This window comes from Aquarana catesbeiana, linkage group LG04 (genome assembly GCF_042186555.1).
Source record: "Aquarana catesbeiana isolate 2022-GZ linkage group LG04, ASM4218655v1, whole genome shotgun sequence".
Taxonomy (NCBI): domain Eukaryota; kingdom Metazoa; phylum Chordata; class Amphibia; order Anura; family Ranidae; genus Aquarana; species Aquarana catesbeiana.
Window position 1 is genome coordinate 456,127,970 of NC_133327.1, and position 20,082 is coordinate 456,148,051.

The window sequence follows — 20,082 nt, forward strand, 5'->3', positions numbered from 1 at the left end:
CTGACTACAGAAGAAAAATTCAACTGCTTTGAACACTATTGCTGTAGGTTTTTCTGTTTCAATAGACTATATTGAAGCCGTCAGCTTATTGTTTAAGTTTGATTTCACAATCAACCAAATTCTGGTGGTGGATTGAACCAAAGCGGTTGAAATTAAAAATTGCCACATGTATGGCCAACTTTAGGGCTTGCTTAAAGAGAGGGCACCACCATCTAAGCCTTCACATCCTGCACATTTTTGGTGCAGTGATTTTTTTATTGGTCTAGTGCTCCTGGCAGCAACTAGAAGATGAAGGCATAGGGATGGGATGATGGTCAGGCTAGCTCATAGTTAACAATGGCCAGTCGGACGTTGTTCTCACTGTGTTAATATGCAAAAGCATGAAAAGTAGTAAACATATAAGTTCCTTGTTGGCCAGTCATTCTCTAAGTTCATTATGCAGACACTACCCAGCCCATGTTACCATGCAGGAGAACAAAGCAAAACAATTGCTGCCACTGCACTGGCCAGTCAGCTGGAAGATCCATCAATGTTTTATAAAGGTATGGATGTGTTGCAACATATCATCTGCCCACATGCAATTATCCTTTTGGCCAGATTCACATCTATCTGTGACTGCATTTGTCTGTTTTTGGTGCATTTTTAATGTGTGTTGTGTTTTCATTATTATGCATCACATCACATAAAAATGCACAGAAAAACATACATGCCTCATTTTTCAGACTACAGCGTGCAGCAGAGATCTGGACAGATTGAATAACATTGTTTCTTATGTCATATGTGTTGTTTTGCTTTACTCTACATGCGTTAAAACGCAGAGATGTGAATGGGGCCTTACAAAGAATTGTGAACACTAGAGGTTCAAAATAGAAATAAACAAAGACATGGCACTATAATAGCAAATACAATGATAATGCAACACTGTTACAAGAATTTTCAGTACAAAATATGTGGTGACAGACCTGGATCAAAAGTAATACTTCATATTCCCATCATACACGTTCCTGGTATAAGCTCTCAAGGTTTGGGTGCTGCAGCAACAACCAGCTGGATACTGGTTCAAGTCACAACATAGATATTTGCCAGCACACCAAGGATCGGCACAAATTGGCGTCCAAAAGGGTAGTTTATTGCATGATCACAACACAAGAAAGGTGCTACGTTTCTGAGTCACGCAGGACCCCATCACTTGCCTGACGAAGGGGTCCTGCGTGACTCTGAAATGTTGCATCTTTCTTGTGTTGTGATCATGCAATAAACTACCCGTTTGGATGCCACTTTATGCTGATCCTTGGTGTGCTGGCAAATATCATCAAAAGTCACAGACCCTGTGGCTTTAAACACTTAAGCCAGCCATACATGAATTGAAATTTGTCTGGTTCAGCAGGGACTGGCCGAATTTCGATCCATGTATAGGCAGGGAGGTTGTACAGAAGTCAATCTATCAATCAACTTCTGTACCACAGCCCTGTCAGATTTTCCCTGCTTGATCACCACCATCGGCTATAGCCTGCAATGCTGATCGGTGTAAGACTCCTCGCTGTTAAAATACAATAGCTCAGTGGGGAGGACTCCCCTATTCACATTGAGTGTGTGGATAGGGGAATCGGGTCATTTTTTTTTTTTGTTCAACCCGTTGATTAAACAAAAATATGACTCACCTGTGGGTTGCCTTAGTGTATAATTATACACCATTAGCCTGTAAGGTGCCGTTCACACTAGTGCGATTTCAGATGTGACTTGATTCACACAGAATTGCATGACAATGGAAATCACATTTTTTTCAATGGTCCCTGTTCACATGAATGCAACTCAGCACACTGCGATTTTTGAAAATATCCCTGTCCTAAGTTGATGCGAATCCAGTGGGATTTTGGCCCCAGTGCTGTGCTTTACTTTCAGACACTGACCTTGGAATAACAAAGCCTTACCTGATGGTGGTGCTGGGTCTCCTCTGATCAGTACTAGTCATGTGGAATTTATTTACTTTCTAGCCATACTCTGTACCTCAAATATTACATTTATTAATAATCTAAAAGTAAATTCCAATCAACAATAGATATATTTTTTTTCGGAGTTGAATGAGCTATTAACAAAATCATAACCTTTAAATACTGTACCTGGCAATTATGATGTCAAGAGAAGGAGTAAACATGGTATACATTAGTTTGTGTATACATCAGCATCAGAATTCAGGCAGACTGCATACCTACTATTATCTCCTTAACACCAATGCAATTTATTTTTATCACAGCTACAAAATATTACAAAAATTTCCCTTATGCTTTTATAAATAAGTAGCAAAACTGTTTTTCACATTCACAAAGAAGAAAGCATTTTATAAATACAACTTTGCCCCACTACATTTTGTTTATCCATCAAACGTCGTATTTTTTTATTTTTTTTTATTTTATCAAGCTCTGGTGCTACCCATGTGTTGGTTTAATATGTTTTTTTAAATCAAAATTTCCCTTTTCATATTATTTTTACTGCAAATGTATATGCAAGTTCAAGTGCTAGTAACATCTGTACGTTGCTTCAAATTGTAACACTGATAATGGAACTAATGTGCTATCCAACACGAACCAGGATTTGTTAAATTAATCAATAGAGTATAAACCCCAGTTTTCTTTATATACTGCAAAGTGGTTTCTGTTTTAAATTTTTGAAGAGGGGGTGGAATGATGAAAAACTAATGTTACAGCTTCACTTTTCAATAAATTCCAACAGTATTTTGCTGCATTTTTTGTTCCGTGATCGCTGCTAACAATAGCAAAAATGATCTTATGTCCTAGCAAGGGGAACTGATGAACCATTAAGTGCTAGAATCTTTCAGCAGACCACCCACAATAAATGCTTCCTTCTAGCAAACATGAAAAGAAAGGGGTCATGCTGAGTCAATGGGGCTGTCTATTTTACAAAGATTAGCTACACTAGCAAGTCTGTTCTACTGAAGCCATCAGAATAAGAAGTATATGTTCTACTAAAGGAGTATACTTTACACTAATCTGCAGACTTAAGGTCTGCTCTACACAAGTCACCCACATTGGAGTGGAGGTTTACTCTACACTACTAAAACTGGTGGGAGTTTAAACATCAGGGAGGGCTCTATCACAGGGGAAATAAAACTTGGGCAGCTGAATACCACATCATTTCTCTTGGTAGTCTTTCATGATATAACTTATTTTAATTGCTACTAAAACACAACACACCTATCACTGAGGTAAGTGACACACAGGGAAAAAATTGTGCAACTTTGGGCGCATGAATGGCAATTTGCATACATCGTGTATGGCGTATTTAATTTTGTTATTTACACTTTCACTGTACTGAACACTGGTCTATATAAATCATTCTTGCAGTACAGTATTAGCCAATAAGTATGCCTTTACAGAATGTATATGCACTTGTGATTTCTCTTAAACCTGCTTTGTTTTATAGCCCTGTGAATTGATCAACATTTTCCCTGATTTGCTTCAATACACTTATGCCAATTTGTAAGTACAATTATGTTACCAGGGTGCTACAACTTAGTAACTGCATCACTCACTGTCTGTAGTGCTTTTATCCCTGCCACTCCAATGAATGGGCACTACTAAAAGTAAAAGTATGTTATATAGTTCATGAGAAGCTATTTTTTTTGTTGAATACTGTGTTTGTGTGTAATCTATTGGTTAACTTAAAGTCACATTATACTGATATTATACTTAATGTGTGTGTCACAAAACCACATTAAAGAATAGTACAAAAGAATTTCTTCTCCCTAAATGGGTTTTCTGAGGCAGGCACTGGAAGTATAAGTGGATCTTCTCTAACATGGGCATCACAATAGGCCATCAAATCTGCTGCAGCTTTGGATATCTGAAAAAGAAAAAAAAGAAAAATAGTATCTTGGTCAGCAGTCACTGGGAACAATTGCTGATTTTTTTTTTTTTTTTAATACACCCATCGCCCATCCTAGAATGGAATTCAGATTGAAAAGGAAGTAGAATATAGGATTTTTTGATCATTTATTGTTGTATGTTTGGCCAGAATGACAGCTGCTGGGTTGGAAAATTTCTAATCTCATACTAGCAAACATTAGAGTTGATGCATGAAAAGCCTCAACAAAACTTTCCTGTTGACCAAAGCAACCAGCCTCCAATTATCTTTTTTGCTGACTAAACATGAAACTGAAATACATTCTGAGTATGGGCAACACAATTTGCACAAATCAGCCCCATTGTCTCTCGAATGTGCATAAACCATGACAAGTCTCTGGGTTAACCACTCATGGTTACTTGGAAAGATTTATGCCAGTTGACAGGGCACAACCACCAGACCTCAGAAGAATTCTCAGCTCAGATTTAGAGGCATCTTTAAATAAAATTAGAAAGGCTAAATAAAGGAATTAATATAGAGCCGTCATAATCGTAGAGGCTAAATGTTCACCTTCTATTATAAGCTCAATTGTGAGTGGTTCACTTTTGTTTTTTCATGTTTTCTATGTAGGCAACCAGCCAGAGGCGTAGCTTGAAGCGTGTGGCCCCCGATGCAAAAGTTGACCTGGGCCCCCCCCCACAATTTTCAACATGCGTCCAGATACTTCCACCGCACGCCAAAATGCTCAAAGTGGCTTAAGAGTTTTGAGTTCCCAGAGTTCCTCTTTACATCAGAGGACAGGGATTACCCCTGGAGAATCAGAGGACAGGGACCTCTGGCAGGTCACTTGGCAGAGCTCCTTTCCCATCCCAGCACTGTATACAGCTCCCCCCCCCCGATACTACACAGGGCTGTAATCACATTCCTTTACACACAGTCTGTCACTTTTCACAGGGTGTATGTGGCCTTTATGTTCCCCTTCTGACCTGTGCAATTTTCTGGTCGGAACGGCAGTGTAGTTGCAGTAGGCAGATACACCCTGTGCAGATCATGGCTAACTGGCTGTGTTGTAAAGGAATGTGATTTTAGCCCTGCGATGGAGGAACAGTATAGAGTGCTGTAATGGGAAAGGAGCTCAGGAGCTGGGCATAGCATGCAGGGTGGCGGGGGGTGGTCAGGGGGCTTTGGGGGGGGCAACTTAGATCTGGGAGGGCAAAGCCAAGTGACACAAAATCTGGAGCCTGCAGCCCTTCAGGGGCCCCGCGAGGAGGTGTTAAGGGATTTGTTTTAGCAATTTCTGAAGGTTTCTCTGTCAGTGTTGGCAGGTGTTGGGGGAAGGTCACTTCCCAGAGATGTGTGTCTTTTCCCCAGTTGTCAGGGAAGTGGGGTAAATAGACATCCCCGGTTGGGGGGGGTACAGAGAATCCCAGCTGGTGACTAGGAGACACTGAGCAGTGTCATACCTCACCAGTGACATCGGTCCCACCGTGGCTACAGGATGGCACTCTCCTCCTCTTGCCTTGCTGAGCTTGGTTACCATTCCATGCTGCCAGCACACAGCACAGACACTTCCCCATCCTGGGCTGTTCTCACCTCATGCTCCTCTCCATTCAGGAAATGGCTCACAGCTTCATATGTCATATGATAATATGACAGGGAGGCTGCAGGGGCCCCCTGGAGCTAGGGGCGGGGTTGCGATTGTGGCCCCTGCAACCCCTTATGCTACGCCCATGCAACCAGCTGTACTTTAAATATGTAGGTAACAGTTTTACAGTCTGGATTAGTCACAGGGAGACATGCCCATGGATATCATAGGTTTCGCTTTCCCATATTTATATAGCACTGACATATTATGCAGCCAGTACAGTGACAGAGTACATAGAACCAACAACGTAAGTACCTGTCCCCAGGGGATTTTACAATCTAATGTCCCCTACATGTACAAATCGCCAACCTACTAGTATGTTTTTAGCTTGTGGAAGAAAATGTTAAGCAAATATGTGGAGAACATACAAACACCTTGTACACAGTGTTTAAGTGAAATTCAAACACAGTATCTTAAACTATGTTATCCCAACATTTCATATTCCTGAGATGTCTGCTGTACCATATACTTGTATTAAAATGTATCCTGCTTTCTTTGTATTGCTTCCTTCGTGTGAAATACCTGGTGATCCTGCCAGCCCCCCCCTGCATTACTATTTCAAACTGACCATAGAAGCAGAGCCATCACAGTGTGGTCAGTTTTCGTTACTGCATTCTACTTGGGAGCTCAGCCTGCTTGTACTGCAATGGTCAGACTTGTGCTGACAGCCCCCCCCAATGCATAGCCATTCACTGGGATCTGGTGAGATGCCCCCTGCAGTCTACACCCCCACTTCTCCAAGCCCCTTATGTGACTGAGAATAGAGGTCATGTAATCCCTTATGAAAAAAAGATTAAAGATATTTTAAACCTATGCTAGGAAAATTAAATATACATGAAAAACGAAAACTATTTTTAATTTTTTTTCCTGCATGCATTCATTTACAGCAGGGGTCCTCAAAGTTTTTAAACAGGGGGCTAGTTCACTGTCCCTCAAACTGTTGGGGGGCCGGAATAATGCAGCTTCACCAGTGCCTATCAGTGCAGCCTCACCAGTGCACAGCAATGCAGACTCACCAGTGCCCAGCAATGCAGCTTGATCAGTGCCCAGCAATGCAGCTTGATCAGTGCCCAGCAATGCAGCCTGACCTATGCCCAGCAATGCAGCGTAACAAGTGCCCAGCAATGCAGCCTGGCCAGTGCCCAGCAAAGCAGCCTGACCAGTGCCCAGCAATGTAGCCTTACCAGTGCCCATCTATGCAGCCTGACCTGTGCCCAGTAATACAGCCTTACCAGTGCCCAAAAATGCAGCCTTACCAGTGCCCAGCAATGCAGCCTTACCAGTACCCATCTATGCAGTCGGATCAGTTCCCAGAAATGCAGCATTATCAAGGCCCATCTATGCAGCCTGACCTGTGCCCAGCAATATGGCCTGACCTGTGCCCAGCAATATGGCCTGACCAGTGCCCAGCAATGCAGCCTTATCAGTGCCCTGTAATGCAGCCTGACCTGTGCCCTGTAATGCAGCCTGACCTGTGCTCAGTAATGTAGCCTAAACAGTGCTCAGCAATGCAGCCTGACCAGTGCTCAGCAATGCAGCCTGACCTGTGCCCAGTAATGCAGCCTTACTAGTGCCCCGAAATGCAGCCTTACCAGTGCCCCGAAATGCAGCCTAAACAGTACCCATCTATGCAGCCTGATCAGTGCCCAGCATTGCAGCCTGACCTGTGCCCAATAATGCAGCCTGACCTGTGCCCAGTAATGCAGCCTGATCTGTGCTCAGTAATGTAGTCTGATCTGTGCTCAGTAATGCAGCCTGACCAGTGCCCATCTATGCAGCCTGACCTGTGCCCAGTAATACAGCCTTACCAGTGCCCAAAAATGCAGCCTTACCAGTGCCCAGCAATGCAGCCTTACCAGTACCCATCTATGCAGTCGGATCAGTTCCCAGAAATGCAGCATTATCAAGGCCCATCTATGCAGCCTGACCTGTGCCCAGCAATATGGCCTGACCTGTGCCCAGCAATATGGCCTGACCAGTGCCCAGCAATGCAGCCTTATCAGTGCCCTGTAATGCAGCCTGACCTGTGCCCTGTAATGCAGCCTGACCTGTGCTCAGTAATGCAGCCTAAACAGTGCTCAGCAATGCAGCCTGACCAGTGCTCAGCAATGCAGCCTGACCTGTGCCCAGTAATGCAGCCTTACTAGTGCCCCGAAATGCAGCCTTACCAGTGCCCAGAAGTGCAGCCTAAACAGTACCCATCTATGCAGCCTGATCAGTGCCCAGCATTGCAGCCTGACCTGTGCCCAATAATGCAGCCTGACCTGTGCCCAGTAATGCAGCCTGATCTGTGCTCAGTAATGTAGTCTGATCTGTGCTCAGTAATGCAGCCTGACCTGTGCCCAGTAATGCAGCCTAACCTGTGCCCAGTAATGCAGCCTTACCAGTGCCCAAAAATGCAGCCGTACCAGTGCCCAGCAATGCAGCCTTACCAGTGCCCATCTATGCAGTCAGATCAGTTCCCAGCAATGCAGCATCATCAAGGCCCATCTATGCAGCCTGACCTGTGCCCAGCAATATGGCCTGACCTGTGCCCAGCAATATGGCCTGACCTGTGCCCAGCAATACGGCCTGACCAGTGCCCAGCAATACAGCCTGACCAGTGCCCAGCAATACAGCCTGACCAGTGCCCAGCAATGCAGCCTTATCAGTGCCCAGTAAAGCAGCCTGACCTGTGCCCTGTAATGCAGCCTGACCTGTGCTCAGTAATGCAGCCTGACCAGTGCTCAGCAATGCAGCCTTACCATTGCCCAGTAATGCAGCCTGACCTGTGCCCAGTAATGCAGCCTTACTAGTGCCCCGAAATGCAGCCTTACCAGTGCCCAGAAATGCAGCCAAAACAGTACCCATCTATGCAGCCTGATCAGTGCCCAATAATGCAGCCTGACCTGTGCCCAGTAATGCAGCCTGACCTGTGCCCAGTAATGCAGCCTGACCTGTGCTCAGTAATGTAGTCTGATCTGTGCTCAGTAATGCAGCCTGACCTGTGCCCAGTAATGCAGCCTGACCTGTGCCCAGTAATGCAGCCTGACCTGTGCCAAGTAATGCAGCCAGCCTCTCCAGTGCACGGGGATTAGAGAGGAGTGCCAGAGGTCTTACCACTATCAACAGGCATCCATGAGGAGGATCCTTGTGAAGCTTTCCCACGCTGGAGCGGGCCCTCTGTGTCTCTGCCCCCACCCTGGACAGTGCCCGAGATTGGTCCGGTTTTCCCCTATGGGGCGGGGTTCACAGGGAATGGATCTCTCCGGGCAGACCGTGCTCTGTGGGGGCTCCTTTGCCCGAACGGCTGGGCGGGCTGGGTAAAAGACCTTAGTGGGCCGTAGTTTGAGGACCCCTGATTTACAGTATGCATAGACTTCATCTAGTGGCCAGTTGTCATCTTTTCCCTTTATTTTATATTACTGTATGTAGCACCATCTAGTGCGCTACAATAGAATAGGTTTTGTTAGTGTAGGTAATTTGTCAGGCTTGATTGGCAGCCAAGACTGTGTTGTTTGTTTTATCTGGGTCGGGTGAGTGACTTAGGGAGGGCTGGATGACTCACGGGTAGCATCTCTGAAACCTCCCCCTACTTCTAGAAACTGGTAGACGATTCTAGAAGAATGGGAGTGAAGGTGATGAGGAGCTGCCTGGAGTATTCTCAGGACCCTGACCAATCCCCAACAGATGGGTTGGCAGGGGGCAGGCACCCTCAAATACTCAGGGTCAGCCCAGCTGGGGGCAGTGGAGTTCGGGTGGAAGCTGGAGATGGAATGTTATGCTGTCGGTGGCCCTTGAGGGAGCCTCTAGCCTGGGGGGGGGGGGGGGGGGGGTGACCTCAGGCCTGGGCTTGGTTGTGGAAGGGACCTTCTTTCAGACACACAGAGATGTCCTGACCAGAGGCACAGGAGCAAAGTGGAGGACAGCAGGAGAACACTGCCTGGTAAATCTTCAGGGAGGAAGACAGCCAGGGGGGCTGATAAGTGTTACAGTCAGAGGACTGAGAGGTATGCCTGAGAGGACTGGGGAGAGCATTCTGGGATGGATGCAGAGTCAGTCTAGGAGGACCGTGTAGTCTTAGTCAGAAGGGCTAGTGAAAGGAGCAGCTGCGGCCAGGCAGGCTGGCAGTGCCTGAAAAGGTGGCGCTGGGATCAGTAGCTACAGGAGGAGGACAGCTGGGCACTAGGACTTTCTTTTGCTGCAGTACCAAAAAGGGCCCACGGTCCCTGCCTGCTAAGGGCATTTGCTAATAATCTAACTGAGCCTTTGATGGATCATTCAAACAGTGGCAGCTGGTCCTGGGAGAGGTAGTTCTACAAGCAAGATTGTGCTGGAGGTAGAAGAAGTGTATATACCGACTGTGTATAGTTGTGTCCCTGAAGAATTATTTGTTGATCAAGTGGGCATCCCATTATTACCCTCAACCCTATCCAAGTTCAATACCCCTAATAAAATACAAAAAACAAAGCTGCAAAAACTGATTCTTAACTCCAGCATGTGGTGGAAAATTCTGTGTGCCTGGCTGTGCAGGGTGGGAGATGCCTTCATTCACCAGCGGCTCCTGTGGAGGTAGCGCTACATGTATAACCCTCTGCAGCTTCCATTCCATCTACCCCTTTCACTCATATGGACGAATGTTAATCAACTGAAAAAGGACCACCATTTTCAAGTAGTTTGTATAGGTAATAAGTAAAAACATCACCCTCCAATCTGTAATCAGCTATACGGGTAAGCTTACAGACATCTACCTACATCCAGTTTGTGCTGCACCAGTCCACCATTTAAAATTTAATATGTGCAATAATGTGCTTCATTTTCATTGTTTTTTTTTTTTTTATAAAAACAATGTGAATAGGTTCTTACTCTTTCAGATATCACTAGCTACTGCTTGGCGATCATTTTTAAGTTCTATAAGGGGAGTAGGAAAAGGAGCCATCTGATGTGCTGATAATTATATACTGGTTAAAGGGAAATTGAGGCTTTCAAAAGTTGAAAATTCATTGTATGCATCAAAGATTACTGATTCTACACCAATGTCATATTAATGTTGGTGACACAATTTCTTCAGATCATTACCATACAGACAAAATGCTGTTAAAAAATGAACGCATCCTAGTGAATTGATCCGTTTGTTATCATTTATGCTATTTTTGTGACAGTAGCCTGCTGCATCTAACTTCTATAATGCAGGCTTGCCAAAGGTGCCCTTACAACTGTTTAATATGTCTGCCTTGCATCCATCATGCATAGCATTGTTAAAAGAAAAGTATAGGGTTTCTAAACAAAAAATGAAAAAGAACTGAGCGATCAAAGACCAGACTGTCAGTGACACTGACATCTGATAATAGTAACCGCGAGAGTTACTACAGTATGTATCAGACTGTCAGTTTATGAATGAATGGATTCTCTATACAGATTCCATTCATTAAAGTAAAGTGATACAGAGAAAAGGACTATGGGGGTCTGTTTAGACTTCTGATATCTCACCAAAGACCCCCCAAAAAAAAAAAAAAAATTATAAAACGACTACAAAAAAAAATGTAAAAAGTAAAAAACAAAACAAAAAAACCACAAAGATAGTAAGACCCCCCAGGTCCGCCCGCACTCACCCCTCCACTGTGACGGTACCCCCCCGCACTCACCACTCCACGGATACCTCAGCTTCTCCTCCTGGCCAACCCAATCCGTCCTGATTGGCCAGGAGGAGAAGCCGGAAGACGATAGCAAATATTAATTTGCTATTGTCACAAGTAGGTGGGTTCGGGGTGCAATGCTCTACGCCCCGAGCCCAACCTTTTTCAAGCTAATTAGAGCCTCAGGCTCTAATCATGTGGCTTGAAAAAATAAAAAACTCATACAAACGTATGGGTCCAGTGTCCTGCAGGGGAGCGGCGCCTCTGCGCCCCTAATGGACTGGCCGCTCCTGGCAAGACTCCATTAACATGGACGGAGTCTGTTAAGCAGATCCGCCTGCTCAGCGGGGAATCTGTCTGCTGATCCCCGCTGAGCAGGCGGATGACAGGTCCGTGTCCACGCCACCGATGCAGAGTGGACATGGACACAGCTCGCTATTCTCTATGGGACAGTCGGATGAAAATGGACCGGCTGTCCATTTCCATCGGATGCCATCCGATCTGCTAAATGGATGGGAAATAGAATCCCCATATGTCTGTTTTTAGCGGACTGGATTGGATGCAGGCGTGTGTAAACGTACACATGTGCATTTACATCAGTCTCTCCATAGAGAACAATGGGTGGTCCGATTGGCCCACCTGAAAAACGGACAGGCAGACCTGATCAGTGCGCTTGTGTGAAAGGGGCCTAAGGACTTGTTCACACAGGGCATACACAGCGTACCTTTGCAGGGATGCACAGGTGTTCTGTGCATCTCTGTGCAGACTGTCCCACTGATGTCATTTGGGATGTAGCAACTGCACGACCAGAGCCGCTGTTCCCAATTTTACATCCATGTAGGTACGCATGCATGTTCCTGAGCTCGCACTGCCTGCGTTTGGGGTCATGTACCCACACCCACACGGATGTCAGATTGGGAACAGCAGCTATGCCAATTTACGTAAATGGGACTGCTTGTACGGGGATGCACGGAACACCTGTGCATCCCTATGCGGGTAAACATGGCCCTCCATGGGCCATACTTTAGTATGCCACATGTGAACCATGCTTTAGTACTAATTTAGCAGGGATTTTGTAAGTTACGTTGTGTTTATGTGCAATATTAATGATTTTAGTGTATTTTTAGTGAAAATAGCGATATGATGAACATTTGCGCAATTATTGCGAGGCCCAAAAAAATCAGTAGCACTTTTTTTATTCTACAGGTCATGTGCTTTTAGAAAATGTCTAGTTTGAGGGATCTTTTCAAATCCTGAAAGCTGTAAGTGAAAAATGAAAACCTCCAGATTTTGAGAGAAATTTTTGGGTACGTTCGATTTTCACCAATTTGCAAAAAGGCGCAATTTAAAATTTACAAATATTTGTTATTTATTAACTCCATACAGGTTAAGCTTTTATATTTAGTAGGGATTTAGCAGGCATTTTGTAAAATTAGCTGTATTTTTATCTGCTAATAATAGTTTTAGTGTATTTTTTGCGAATATATTGGTTTGATAAACATTTACGCAAATACCGTAGGGTCTAAAAAATCAGTAGCACCTTCTTTTTATTCTAGAGGTAATATCCTTTCAGATAATATATGGTTTTGGGAGTCTTTCTCAAATTCTGAAAACTGTAAGGGAAAAATGAAAACCTTCAGATTTTTAGAGAAATTTGGATATTTACATTTTTTGCGTACGTTCGATTTTCACCATTTTGCAAAAAGGCGTAATGTAAAAAATTCAAACTTTTTGTTATTTAATAACTCCATACAGGTTAAGCTTTTAAATTTAGTAGGATTTAGCAGGAATTTTGTAAAATTAGCTGTGTTTTTATCTGCTAATAATGGTTTTAGTGTATTTTTTGCGAATATATTGGTTTGAACATTTGATAAACATTTGAGCAAATACCGCAGGGTCTGACCGCAGGGTCAGTAGCACCTTCTTCTTATTCTAGAGGTCATATCCTTCCAGATAATATATGGTTTTGGGAGTCTTTCACAAATTCTCAAAGCTGTAATGCCGTGTACACACAGGCGGACTTTTCGACCGGACTGGTCCGACGGACAGAATCCGGCGGACAAACTGACCGTGTGGAGGCTCCATCGGCAGATTTTTAAAATTTGTCCGACGGACTCGAGACCGGTCGAAAAATCCGCTCGTCTGTATGCTAGTCCGACGGACGAAAACCCACGCTAGGGCACCTATTGGCTACCGGCTATCAACTTCCTTATTTTAGTCTGGTCGTATGTCATCACATACGAATCCGTTGGACTTTGGTGTGATCGTGTGTAGGCAAGTCCGTTCATTCAAAAGTCCATCGGAAGTCTGTCAAAAGTCCGTCGGACCAGTCCGGTCGAAAAGTCCACCCGTGTGTACGCGGCATAAGGGAAAAATGAAAACCTTCAGATTTTTTGAGAAATTTGGATATTTACACTTTTGTGTCTGTTCAATTTTCACCATTTCGCAAAAAGGCGCAAATACAGGTTAAGTTTTTATATTTAGTAGGAATTTTGTAAAATTTGCTGTGTTTTTATCTGCTAATAATGGTTTTAGTGTATTTTTTGCAAATATATTGGTTTGATAAACATTTGCGCAAATACAGCGGGGTCTAAAAAATCAGTAGCACCTTATTTTTATTCTACTGATGATGTGCTTTCAGAAAATATATGGTTTGGGGGGGGTCTTTCACAAATTCTGAAAGCTATAAGTGAAAAACAAAAAAAGCAAAGGAAAAATTGCAAAAATGGTCTGGCCACCTGAGTGTACAAAATGGAGCACAGGGCCTGGCAGCGAAAGGGTTAAATGCATTATGTGATGTTATTTTTTGTTTATTGGATAACTTTCTAATTTTGCTTATCAATTTCACGTATACCATTTCCTCAATAAGTTATTAAGACATCAACAAACATTATTGGTTTTCAGAGGACAGGAAGGTTTAGTTGCATGTCAGACTGCAAACAGGTAACAGGGTAATATGTATTAACCACTTCAGCCCCGGACCATTATGCTGCCTAAGGACCAGAGGACTTTTTCCAATTTGGCACTGCGTCGCTTTAACTGCTAATTGCGCGGTCATGCAATGCTGTACCCAAACGAAATTTGCGTCCTTTTCTTCCCACAAATAGAGCTTTCTTTTGATGGTATTTGATCACCTCTGCCGAATTTATTTTTTGCGCTATAAACGGAAAAAGACCGAAAATTTTGAAAAAAAATTATATTTTCTACTTTTTGTTATAAAAAAAATCCAATAAACTCAATTTTAGTCATACATTTAGGCCAAAATGTATTCCGCCACATGTTTTTGGTAAAAAAATGTCAATAAGTGTATATTTATTGGTTTGCACAAAAGTTATAGCGTCTACAAGCTAGGGTACATTTTCTGGAATTTACACAGCTTTTAGTTTATGACTGCCTATGTCATTTCTTGAGGAGCTAAAATGGCAGGGCAGTACACCCCCCCCCAAATGACCCCATTTTGGAAAGTAGACACCCCAAGGAAATTGCTGAGAGGCATGTTGAGCTCATTGAATATTATTTTTTTGTCCCAAGTGATTGAATAATGACAAAAAAAAAAAAAAAAAATTACAAAAAGTTGTCACTAAATTATATATTGTTCACACAGGCCATGGGCATATGCGGAATTGCACCCCAAAATACATTCAGCTGCTTCTCCTGAGTACGGGGATACCACATGTGTGGAACTTTTTGGGAGCCTAGCCGCGTACGGGGCCCTGAAAACCAATCACCGCCTTCAGGATTTCTAAGGGCGTAAATTTTTGATTTCACTCCTCACTACCTATCACAGTTTTGAAGACCATAAAATGCCCAGATGGCACAACCCCCCCCCCCCCAAATGACCCCATTTTGGAAAGTAGACACCCAAAGCTATTTGCTGAGAGGCATGTTGAGTCCATGGAATATTTTATATTTTGACACAAGTTGCGGGAAAGTGACAATTTTTTTTTTTTTTTTTTTTGCACAAAGTTGTCACTAAATGAAATATTGCTCACACAGGCCATGGGCATATGCGGAATTGCACCCCAAAATACATTCAGCTGCTTCTCCTGAGTACGGGGATACCACATGTGTGGGACTTTTTGGGAGCCTAGCCGCGTACGGGGCCCCGAAAACCAATCTCTGCCTTCAGGATTTCTAAGGGTGTAAAATTTTGATTTCACTCTTCACTGCCTATCACAGTTTCGGAGGCCATGGAATGCCCAGGTGGCACAACCCCCCCCCCCCAATGACCCCATTTTGGAAAGTAGACCCCCCAAGCTATTTGCTGAGAGGCATGGTGAGTATTTTGCAGCTCTCATTTGTTTTTGAAAATGAAGAAAGACAAGAAAAAACATTTTTTTTTCATTTTTCAATTTTCAAAACTTTGTGACAAAAAGTGAGGTTTGCAAAATACCAAAATAAAAAAAGTGAGGTTTGCCTTAGCACGAGAGCAGGGGGGGGCAGGGGTGCTTTTTTTTTTTATTATTATTTTTTTGCTTTTTTATTTTATTTTTAAACTGTTCCTTTCATTTTTTTTTTTTAATCGTTTTTATTGTTATCTCAGGGAATGTAAATATCCCCTATGATAGCAATAGGTAGTGACAGGTACTCTTTTTTGAAAAAATTGGGGTCTATTAGACCTTAGATCTCTCCTCTGCCCTCAAAGCATCTGACCACACCAAGATTGGTGTGATAAAATGCTTTCCCAATTTCCCAATGGCGCTGTTTACATCCGGCAAAATCTAAGTCATAAAATGCTCGTAGCTTCCGGTTTCTTAGGCCATAGAGATGTTTGGAGCCACTCTGGTCTCTGATCAGCTCTATGGTCAGCTGGCTGAATCACCGGCTGCATTCACAGGTTCCCTGTTGAGACAGGAGAGCCAGAGAAAAACACGAAAGACGGTGGGGGGGGGGGGGCATTCCCTCCCACTGCTTGTAAAAGCAGTCTAGAGGCTAATTAGCCGTTAGGATTGCTTTTACATGAAAGCCGACCGCTGGCTGAAAAGAATGATACCAAGATGATACGTAAACCTGCAGGCATCATTCTGGTATAACCACTCAAAGTCGTGAATGGCGTACCTGAAGACATAAAAATGGTTAACAATAAAACACAGTAAACGGTAAAGTATAAAAAATTGCATACCTGAAAAGCAAACATGATAAAACATAATAACAATAAAACATTGCAGAATAGAATACAGTAAAAAAGAGCAGAACAATAGAGAGAGAATAGAGAGAGAGAGAACAATAAAACGACAACTATTTATTTTTTTTATTTTATATATATATATATATTTTTTTTTTACACTTTTTTTTGTAACTAACTTTTATAACTGTAACCGGTTCCAGGTTCGGGTCTCTCAAAATGCGATGGCATCTTGGGAGACCCTGTGAAAGTGTGCCTAGTCTGTGCAATGCTGTACGCTACGCTAATACTCAACTAGTGTATGGTAGCGTTCAAAACAGTCACCAATGCAAAGACCAGGATTGTCAGGACAGGAGGGACAATAATAGCGGGTGTCATGCCTATATCCGCGCTTGCTGCAGACACAACATCTTTTTTGGGGGGTTCGTTGGGTAGGGGTACTCGGGAGGACATAAAGAAAATGCCTCTCATGCAGCCGACTGCATTTGGTTGGGCATGTGAATGGGGGAAGTACGGGTGCTGCAGAAGTGGTGGGTTCCCAATTAGGATTGGCGAATGCAGCAGGAAGGGCACTATGGGCACGACTGGCCTGTTTGTCTTCTTCTTGGTGGCAGCGGGACACTACTTGTGCTTGCCACCTCACCAGCTTGAACTGCACTTATGGGACTCGCCACGTCACCAAGTGTTACTGCAGTGCTGGTTTGACTACGACCGGGGTGTACTAGGCCGCTGGTGCTTGCCAGTTCACCAAAACGCTACCAAAAAAACTGTTAGCAATCGCAGGGATCAGGCCTGATTCTGCGAACGCTGCAGTTATGCGTTTAGAGTTTTGTAAGTGACAGTGATCGATCGATACTGCACTTGGGTGGGCTGGGCCGGGCGGAGGGGCAAAACGCAGGTGCTAGCAGGTATCTGGGCTGATCCCGCTAACACTGCATTTTTGGGAACCCTAAACTGCTGGGGACGCTAGTATAGATCTGATGGGATCAGATATTGATCCGTTCAGATATTACACCACTAAGGGAGGTGTACGGTGCGTGCGTGGGTGTTAGCGGCACTGGCACTAATCTGACGCTGCCTGGGGCTGGTGCTTGCCAGTTCACCAAAACGTTACCAAAAAAACTGTTAGCGATCGCAGGGATCAGGCCTGACTCTGCGAACGCTGCAGTTATGGCATTTAGTGTTTTGTAAGTGACAGTGATCGATCGATACTGCACTTGGGTGGGCTGGGCTGGGCCGGGCAGAGGGGCAAAACGCAGGTGCTAGCAGGTAGCAGGTATATTGATCCGTTCAGATACTATACCACTAAGGGAGGTGTATGCTGCGTGCGTGGGTGTTAGCGGTACTGGCGCTAATCTGACGCTGCCTGGGGCGACACATATCACCGCCGGGCAATCAGGGGGCTAAACCTTTATTCGGTAATATATGGCGGGTGCCCTGACACTATAAAAAATAAATGAACTAACCAGCGTCACCCGTAACAGTTATACGGTGATCAGTGGTGAAAGGGTTAACTAGGGGGCAATCAAGGGGTTAAAACCTTTATTAGGAAGTATATGTGGGTCCCTGTCGCTATAAAACGCTGACGGCGAACCTAAATATTTACCTCCCTAACTAGCGTCACCAGCGACACTAATACAGCGATCAGAAAAATGATCGCTTAGCGACACTGGCGACTGGCGACGGGGGGTGATCAAGGGGTTAAAACTTTATTTGGGGGGTTAGGGGGGTATCCTAGACCTAAAGGGGACTAACAGTAACTGTCCCACCACACTAACTGTCACAAACTGACACCATGCAGTAATCAGAAAAAAAAAAAAACCTGCTTGGTGTCAGTGTGACGGGGGGGGGGAGGGGTGATCGGGGGGTAATCGGTGGAGGGATCGGCGGTGTAATGTATGCCTGGCGTGTTCTACTGTATGTGTGTGTTTGTGTAACTCACATTCCAGTCTTCTCTCCTTGGCGCCGGAACGGAAAATGCCGAGCCGAGGAGAGATGACATCATTTCCTCTGCCTCTGTGTACAATACAGAGGCAGGGAAATGATCCCATTGGACAGGAGCGATCGCGAGGGGGGGGCCATGAATGGATGGCCTCCCCCTCACCACCGATCGCTGGGGAGGATTTGCCGACCGCCGTAGGCACCGGGGGGGGGGTCCGATCGTACCTGTAAGTCCTTTTGCCTGCCCGTGCCGCTCTGCCGACGTACATCGTCGTGCGGCGGTCGTCAAGTGGTTAAGGACAGACTAATGAGCCTTCAGGTAGAAAAACACAGTGGTTAGCATTCTTGTAGGGCTGGGGTCCTTGCTTGATACCTACCAAAAACATAACTTTCATAGATTTTTTTTAAAATATACTCCTTGTGCTTGGGTGGGTGCTTCAGCTTCCTGGCACAATTTAAAAATATACTGGTGGGTTACTGGTTTCCACCCAAGATTGGCCCTGATGTGTTGCTGAAAATTACATTGTGAGCTCCTTGATATAGATAGGAACTGATTGAAATGTCTCATTGTCCCCTGTATATCACTGCAGGAACAGTGTCAGTGTGATAACCGTAAATGCAATAAAGTGGTATATTGATGGGGAAATTGCATTTCATATTTCCTTATTATTATTATTGGCTCACATTATCTAATAAGGAATTCTACACCTGGTTAAGGGGCCATACAAGACATATAGGGTACTTTAGCTGACCTCATATCAAAGGAATGTCTTTGTAAATTTACTATATGCACAAGCCAGCCCACTAATCTTTAAGGAATGTCCATTTTCCTTAGAAGTTCATTTTGCTCCAGTGGAGGTGCGTTGGCTATCTCTTACATACAAGTACTATATTACCACAGCCAAAAGTTGAATGATCTCAGTCTCATATCAGAGCTTGCAATAATGCATATGTCTATGATCACTTGTGCCACGCCATATGAAAAGCAGGTGAGATTCTGTGGCAAAACAGCATCTTTAGTTAAGTACAGGCATACGCCACTTTATGTACACTCGCGAGTATGGACATAACTGTGAGCAGTGGCAGATGGTGTATTTTTTTATGGGGGGGGGCGGCAAACAACCCGGTTGGCCGGTGGCACCCCCCATGCTGTCGGTCATCCAGCCCCACACTTACCCTATCTAGGTTGGGGGAGGGCAGCGCTCCTACAGGCGATGGCTGGCGGCTTCTATCGCATCTCCTCCTCCTCCTCTGCATCACGGCGGTTTCTGCCGTGCGTCTCTTCTATCCTCCTCCTCCTAGGCGTCCAATAGGATTGCCTGTCCTTTCAGCCAATCAGGTGGCGGGTCTCATGACCCGCTTCCTGATTGGCCAGGAATAGGATCAGTGTGACAATAGCGAATATTCATTGGCTATTGTCACACAACTGGGTGAGCTCGGAGCGCAGTGCTCTGGGCCCCGAGCCCACCCCTTTTTGAAGCCCATTAGAGCCTCTGTATCTAATCACGCGCTTAAAAAAAAAACACCTAGGTTAGCAGAAACTTTAATCTGCATTGAACATATCCACAGTGAACCAAATTCAAAAGCAGCAATAGTCTAATGCCGCGCACACACGATCGGGATTTTGGTTGGAAAAAGATATGATGGCTTTTCCGACGGGATTCCACTCAAGCTTGGCTTACATACACACGGTCACACAAAAGTTCGCTGAAACTTTTGACTGTTAAGAATGCGGTGATGTACAACACTACGATGAACCGAGAAAATGAATTTCAATGCTTCCGAGCATGCGTCAAATCGTTTCTGAGCATGCGTAGGAATTTTGCACGTCGGAATTGCTATAGACGATCACATTTTCGGATAGGAACTTTTTACGACTGAAAAATTGAGAACAT

General features: G+C 44.3%; 1 protein-coding gene across 4 annotated transcripts in view; it reads right to left on the reverse strand.

Moving 5' to 3' along the window:
• Positions 1-2,002: 2,002 nt before the first annotated feature.
• GNG4 (G protein subunit gamma 4) overlaps positions 2,003-20,082 on the reverse strand; it is a 159,717-nt gene continuing 141,637 nt past the window's right edge. For all 4 annotated transcript variants that reach the window (XM_073627503.1, XM_073627502.1, XM_073627505.1 and 1 more), the window contains exon 4: positions 2,003-3,861. In XM_073627503.1, the coding sequence (XP_073483604.1) occupies positions 3,733-3,861 (129 nt within the window). In that variant the 3' untranslated portion in view covers positions 2,003-3,732. The remainder of the gene's footprint in view (positions 3,862-20,082) is intronic.